The 7,694-nt window shown below is 42.7% G+C and overlaps 1 protein-coding gene and 1 non-coding gene across 3 annotated transcripts in view; one reads left to right on the top strand and one right to left on the bottom strand.

Moving 5' to 3' along the window:
* Positions 1-2,915: 2,915 nt before the first annotated feature.
* trnaa-cgc lies at positions 2,916-2,987 on the top strand. The gene has a single exon. It is a non-coding gene; the product is annotated as a tRNA-Ala (tRNA).
* A 735-nt stretch (positions 2,988-3,722) lies between these two features.
* LOC121570149 (forkhead box protein K1) overlaps positions 3,723-7,694 on the bottom strand; it is a 33,154-nt gene continuing 29,182 nt past the window's right edge. For both annotated transcript variants that reach the window (XM_045221536.1, XM_045221537.1), the window contains 2 exons: positions 4,823-5,002; positions 3,723-4,502 (listed from right to left, as the gene is read on the bottom strand). In XM_045221536.1, the coding sequence (XP_045077471.1) occupies positions 4,294-4,502; positions 4,823-5,002 (389 nt within the window). In that variant the 3' untranslated portion in view covers positions 3,723-4,293. The remainder of the gene's footprint in view (positions 4,503-4,822; positions 5,003-7,694) is intronic.

Raw genomic sequence — 7,694 nt, 5'->3', positions numbered from 1 at the left:
CTCCGCAGACATCTGGGGAAAATGTTAAACTAAGGTCGGGATCCAATGCCAATGCTATAGGCGCACGATAATGCACTTTTTAAGGGTCACTTACGGTTGAGCTGACATGCACAGCGTTTACCATGAATGCCATCTCCGCAGACGTCTGGGGAAAATGCCTTTAAAAAAACCCACGCTGTCGGCTGCACAGTGACTTACGCTATAGTCAGTGTAAACGTTTGTTATTAAAACATTTTTAAAGACCGTTGGACACAGCAGATGAAAACCAGACCGTTGGACACAGCAGATCAATGAGATAATTTTATTTGTGCTACAAATTTTAACAGATCACAAACAGAAACATTTAAAAATACATATATATTTTTTTCTCCAAAAAATTGGATGATAGCAGTTATTTAATAGAATAGCAAAATACTTTCTGCAAAAACATACCATGGTCTCAACCCACCTTTAAATACCATGGTCTCAACCCACCTTTAAATACCATGGTCTCAACCCACCTTTAAATAGCAGTGTTTTTTGTTTGTTGTTGTAGGTTTTTTTAATGCAACAATCATAGATTTTATATAAAGACTGGTGATCAGCAGACAGTCTAAACGGGACGTTGAGAAACGCCAAACGAGGGAAAAAAACATTTTGAAGTGTTACAAAATCGTGTCCTGATTAGTTAGTTATTAAAAAGACAGGCTAAAGCTGAGGAGTACAATCTATAGAATCTAGTACATTCTAATTCCATATGTAGAACCCCATCTGGACTCTCCTGCAGAGACTAGACACTAGGGAGGGAGCAGAGAAACTACTAGCCTACAGCCTATAGACTGAGTCAGAGAGAAGGTTAGACATAGGGTGAGGAATAAAAGAGATAGAAAGGGAGAGAGAGATAGAAAGGGAGAGAGAGAGAGGGAGAGAGAGATAGAAAGGGAGAGTGAGAGATAGAAAGGGAGAGAGAGAGATAGAAAGGGAGAGAGAGAGATAGAAAGGGAGAGAGAGAGATAGAAAGGGAGAGAGAGAGATAGAAAGGGAGAGAGAGAGAAGGAGAGAGAGAGAGAGATAGAAAGGGAGAGAGAGAGAAGGAGAGAGAGAGAGAGATAGAAAGGGAGAGAGAGAGAGATAGAAAGGGAGAAAGGGAGAGAGAGATGGAGAGAGTTAGAAAGGGAGAAAGGGAGAGAGAGAGATAGAAAGGGAGAGAGAGAGATAGAAAGGGAGAGAGAGAGATATAGAAAGGGAGAGAGTTAGAAAGGGAGAAAGGGAGAGAGAGATAGAAAGGGAGAGAGAGATAGAAAGGGAGAGAGAGAGATAGAAAGGGAGAGAGAGAGATATAGAAAGGGAGAGAGAGAGATAGAGAGAGAGAGAGAGAAAGGAGAGAGAGAGAGAGAGAGAGAGAGAGAGATAGAAAGGGAGAGAGAGAGAGATAGAAAGGGAGAAAGGGAGAGAGAGATGGAGAGAGTTAGAAAGGGAGAAAGGGAGAGAGAGAGATAGAAAGGGAGAGAGAGAGATATAGAAAGGGAGAGAGTTAGAAAGGGAGAAAGGGAGAGAGAGATAGAAAGGGAGAGAGAGATAGAAAGGGAGAGAGAGAGATAGAAAGGGAGAGAGAGAGAGATAGAAAGGGAGAGAGAGAGATATAGAAAGGGAGAGAGTTAGAAAGGGAGAGAGAGATAGAAAGGGAGAGAGGAGATAGAAAGGGAGAGAGAGAGAGAGAGAGGGAGAGAGAGATAGAAAGGGAGAGAGAGAGAGATAGAAAGGGAGAGAGATAGAGATAGAAAGGGAGAGAGAGAGAGATAGAAAGGGAGAGAGAGAGATAGAAAGGGAGAGAGAGAGAGATAGAAAGGGAGAGAGAGAGATATAGAAAGGGAGAGAGTTAGAAAGGGAGAAAGGGAGAGAGATAGAAAGGGAGAGAGGAGATAGAAAGGGAGAGAGAGAGAGAGATAGAAAGGGAGAGAGAGAGAGAGGGAGAGAGAGATAGAGATAGAAAGGGAGAGCGTTAAGAGGAAAATATATATATTTTTTAAACAGTTGTAAATTGTAGCTGCGTAGTTATGTTGAGTTGGTCCCACCCTTCAATTCCCCTGACAAAAGGTTCTTCCTGCTTCCAGAGTATCACAGCCTGCCTCCTCCTACACCATGTAAGGGTGTCATTTGGGAGGCAGACCTCCAGAAGGCTATAGCTTCTACCTCCTCCCTGCAGTCACAAACACCAGGTCCTGATCTGAAGCGCTCTCGCCGCAATGTTACAAAATAAAAGTCCTGTTCTGATGCGGTCTGCAATGTTACAAAATAAAAGTCCTGTTCTGAAGAAGTCTGCAACATTACAAAATTAAAAGATCTGAAGCGCTCTGTGCAATGTTGCAAAATTAAAGTCCTGCTCTAAAGCCGTCTGCAATGTTACAAAATAAAAGTCCTGTTCTGAAGCGGTTCCGCAACGCTACAAAATAAAAGTCCTGTTCTGAAGCAGTCCGCAATGTTACAAAATAAAAGTCCTGTTCTGAAGCAGTCCGCAATGTTACAAAATAAAAGTCGTGGTCTGAAGCAGTCCGCAATGTTACAAAATAAAAGTCGTGGTCTGAAGCAGTCTGACATGTTACAAAATAAAAGTCCTCCTCAACATTAAAAACATGATTTAACATTAAAAAGTAAAAGCTCCCTAGATAAACAAAAACAAAAGTAGAAACATTTAAGGCTTTTTAAGGGATAAAATGATCATGATAATGCTAAAATATGAAACTGTACACACACACACACACAGCTGAGATCCACACCTGGGTCACACACCCTATAGCAGTGGTTCCTCTCCTCGCGGACCCCAGACGTTTCAACCAATGGTGTTGTAGCTCTGAACTAGCTCGCCCGATTCACCCCAATCAGAGGCTTGATAATTAGTTGACCAGTTGAATCAGGTTGAATCAGGTGTGCTTAGGCCCCGTGTAGCTCAGTTGGTAGAGCATGGCGCGCGCAACGCCAGGGTTGTGGGTTCGATTCCCACTGGGGGACCTGTATGAAAAATGTATGCACTCACTAACTGTAAGCGCTCTGGATAAGAGCGTCTACTAAATGACTAAAATGTAAACACATGGAACGTCTGGGGGTCCCTGAGGAGAGGTCAGAACTACTGTATTATAGTACAGGGTATTATAGTATAGTACATAGTATTATAGTATAGTAGATAGTATTATAGTATAGTACAGAGTATTATAGTATATTACAGAGTATTATAGTATATTACAGAGTATTATAGTATATTACAGAGTATTATAGTATATTACATATTATTATAGTATAGTACAGAGTATTATAGTATAGTACATAGTATTATAGTATAGTACAGAGTATTATAGTATATTACAGAGTATTATAGTATATTACAGAGTATTATAGTATATTACATAGTATTATAGTATAGTACAGAGTATTACAGTATAGTACAGATTATTATAGTATAGTACAGAGTATTATAGTATATTACAGAGTATTATAGTACATAGTATTATAGTATAGTACAGAGTATTTGCAGTGTGTGTAGTTGACCCAGGTTATAACTCAGCACCTTCTAATGATGAAAATAAACACAATCAGACCGTCTAAATTAGGTTAGCTTCCTCCCTCCGACCTACTCTCCTCTCCTCAGAGACACCAGGTCCTGCAGGGGCCTCCTCTCCTCCTCTCCTCTCCTCAGAGACACCAGGTCCTGCAGGGGCCTCCTCTCCTCTCCCCAGAGACACCAGGTCCTGCAGGGGCCTCCTCTCCTCTCCCCAGAGACACCAGGTCCTGCAGGGGCCTCCTCTCCTCCTCCCCTCTCCCCAGAGACACCAGGTCCTACAGGGGCCTCCTCTCCTCCTCTCCCCAGAGACACCAGGTCCTGCAGGGGCCTCCTCTCCTCCTCTCCTGGGCCACGGTGTCTGCTGGCTCTTACCAAACCTTGGTCTTAAAGCACTATTTATTATTTAAAGGAAAATAGGGTGCCATTTGGGCCACAGACCTTTATCTACCTGGTGACACCTGGGGTGCGTGACACCAAATGGCACCACAGGGAGAGATCTGGCATCAGGGGTTAAAGGTCAGGGACCTGGCGTCATCTAGCAGTTATTGATCACTGGGCTGTTATTAATCAATACGAGTTATGGATGACTGGTCAGTGATCGTTAATTGACAGCCATCAGTAGGAGGTTAGAGGTCAGGGATCAGAGGGTGAACCGGCAGACACTGGGACCCAGGGGTCAGAGACTGGTGAGATGGTTCACCCAGAGAGGATCCCCCCTTCCTCTAGGCACCAGGTTAGGGGGTTAGAGTTCAGAAGTTCTACTTCCTGTTGTCGTGTGGCTGAGAGCTCATGGCCACGATGACTGGCTGCTGCATGGGAGGAGCCGCCTCGTCGTCCTCCTCCATCTTAGGCCTCTTAGCCTGGGGCTCGCCTGGCACCTCCGGCCCCGCGCTGGGCTGTCTGCTCACCAGGACTGGGGGGGAGCTGGAGGCCTGGGCTGCCAGGATCTGGAGAGGACTGGTCAGAGCTGGAGGAGGGGAGAGGAAAGCAGAGGAGAAGGAGAGGAGAAGGAGAGGAGGGGGGAGAGAGGGATGGGAGGAGAGGGGAGGGGGAGGGGGATGGGAGGAGATGGGAGAGGGGATGGGAAGAGAGGGGAGGGGAGGGGAGGGGGAGATGAGATGGGAGGGGGGAGATGAGATGGGAGGTGGGAGATGAGATGGGAGGGGAGGGGGAGTGCAGAGAGAAAGTCAACTTCAACAACATAATGAGACATAACTCACCATATATCAATGACATTAACATACCAACCACGTCAACGACAAACACTGGCTGCTAAGGTAGCCGTACCGTAAGCGTTGGCGACGCTGGTAGTCGTGGCGACGGCAGTGTGCTTGCCGTTCTGAGTGACAGGGCGGACAGGGAGCTGGTGCAGCCCCAGAGATAGGCCACGCCCCTCCGACCCCTGACCCCCCTGCTGAGCTCCCTCCAACGACTGGATCACTCGTTCCCTAGTCTGCTGCTGCATGTCTGGGGGGACATGTATTCATATATTAATACTCAACAAAAATACAGACGCAACATGTAAAGTGTTTGTCCCATGTTTCATGAGCTGAAATAAAAAGAGCCCAGAAATGTTCCAGACGCACAAAAAGCTTATTTCTCTCAAATGTTGGGCACAAATTTGTTTACATCCCTATATACACACACACACACATATATATACACACACACATATATATATATATATATATATATATACATACTCTTACATATACTATATATACACACACACCCTATACACATATATATATACACACACACACTACCGTTCAAAAGTTTGGGGTTCACTTAGAAATAAAAGCAATTTTTTGGTCCATTAAAATACAGTGTAGACATTGGTAATGTTGTAAATGGCTATATTAAAACTTTTGACCGGGAGTATATGTATATATATATATATATATATATATATATACACACACACACACACACACATATACACTTAGGTTGGAGTCATTAAAACTCATTTTTCAACCACTCCACAAATTTCTTGTTAACAAACTATAGTTTTGGCAAGTCGGTTAGGACATCTACTTTGTGCATGACACAAGTAATTTTTCCAACAATTGTTTACAGACAGATTATTTCACTTATAATTCACTGAATCACAATTCCAGTGGGTCAGAAGTTTACATACACTAAGTTGAATGTGCCTTTAAACAGCTTGGAAAATTCCAGAAAATGATGTCATGGCAGCCAAGACCTCAGAAAAAAATGTGTAGACCTCCACAAGTCTGGTTCATCCTTGGGAGCAATTTCCAAACACCTGAAGGTACCACATTCATCTGTACAAACAATAGTACGCAAGTATAAACACCATGGGACCACGCAGCCGTCATACCACTCAGGAAGGAGACGCGTTCTGTCTCCTAGAGATGAACGTACTTTGGTGTGAAAAGTGCAAATCAATCCCAGAACAGCAGCAAAGGACCTTGTGAAGATGCTGGAGGAAACAGGTACAAAAGTATCTATATCCACAGTAAAACAAGTCATATATCGACATAACCTGAAAGGCCGCTCAGCAAGGAAGAAGCCACTTCTCCAAAACCGCCATAAAAAAGCCAGACTACAGTTTGCAACTGCACATGGGGACAAAGATTGTACTTTTTGGAGAAATGTCCTCTGGTCTGATGAAACAAAAATAGAACTGTTTGGCCATGATGACCATCGTTATGTTTGGAGGAAAAAGGGGGTTGCTTGCAAGCCGACAAACACCATCCCAACCGTGAAGCACAGGGTTGGCAGCATCATGCTGTGAGGGTGCTTTGCTGCAGGAGGGACTGGTGCACTTCACAAAATAGATGGCATCATGAGGAAGGAAAATTATGTGGATATATTGAAGCAACATCTCAAGACATCAGTCAGGAAGTTAAAGATTGGTCGCAAATGGGTCTTCCAAACGGACAATGACCCCAAGCATACTTCCAAAGTTGTAGCAAAATGGCTTAAGGACAACAATGTCAAGGTATTGGAGTGGCCATCACAAAGCCCTGACCTCAATCCTATAGAACATTTGTGGGCAGAACTGAAAAGGCATGTGTGAGCAAGGAGGCCTACAAACCTGACTCCGTTACACCAGCTCTGTCAGGAGGAATGGGCCAAAATTCACCCAACTTATTGTGGGAAGCTTGTGGAAGGCTAGCCAAAACATTTGATCCAAGTTAAACAATTTAAAGGCAATGCTACCAAATACTAATTGAGTGTATGTAAACTTCTGACCCACTGGGAATGTGATGAAATAAATCATTCTCTCTACTATTATTCTGATATTTCACATTCTTAAAATAAAGTGGTGATCCTAACTGACCTAAGACATGGAATTTTTACTAGGATTAAATGTCAGGAATTGTGAAAAACTGAGATTAAATGTATTTGGCTAACGTGTATGTAAACTTCCGACTTCAACTGTATATATAATATGTGGTCCTCTGTAGCTCAATTGGTAGAGCATGGCGCTTGTAAAGCCAGGGTAGTGGGTTCGATCCCCGGGACCACCCATACGTAAAAATGTATGCACACATGACTAAGTCGCTTTGGATAAAAGCGTCTGCTAAATGGCATATTATATTATTTATTATATATACATGATTCCATAGTTTTGATGTCTTCACTATTATTCTACAATGTAGAAAATAGTAAAAATTACGAAAAACCCTTGAATGAGTAGGTGTTCTAAAACGTTTGACCGGTAGTATATATACCGGTACTATATATGTATCTATACACACAAACACACACAGTATGCAACATATCCAAATGGAGACCTAGACCCTACCCACAATACACTTGTGGAGATTTCAGAGGACTTGATTGGTCGAAGCAATATGGTTAAATTTCAACCTAGCCTATCAGAGGGCAAGGTAGAGCTATTACCATATCAACATATTACCATATCACCATATTACCATATTACCATATCACTATATTACCATATTACCATATCAACATATTACCATATTACCATATCACCATATCAACATATTGCCATATCACCATATTACCATATCACTATATCACCATATCACACCGTATTACCATATCACCATTTTACCATATCACTATATCGACATATTACCATATCACCATATCACCATATCAACATACTACCATATCAACATATTACCATATCACCATATCACTATATCACCATATTACCATA

Source organism: Coregonus clupeaformis, chromosome 7 (genome assembly GCF_020615455.1).
Source record: "Coregonus clupeaformis isolate EN_2021a chromosome 7, ASM2061545v1, whole genome shotgun sequence".
In the NCBI taxonomy this organism is placed as follows: Eukaryota; Metazoa; Chordata; class Actinopteri; order Salmoniformes; family Salmonidae; genus Coregonus; species Coregonus clupeaformis.
Note: the sequence above shows the minus strand (reverse complement) of the source record. Positions and strands in the feature narration are given on the sequence as shown.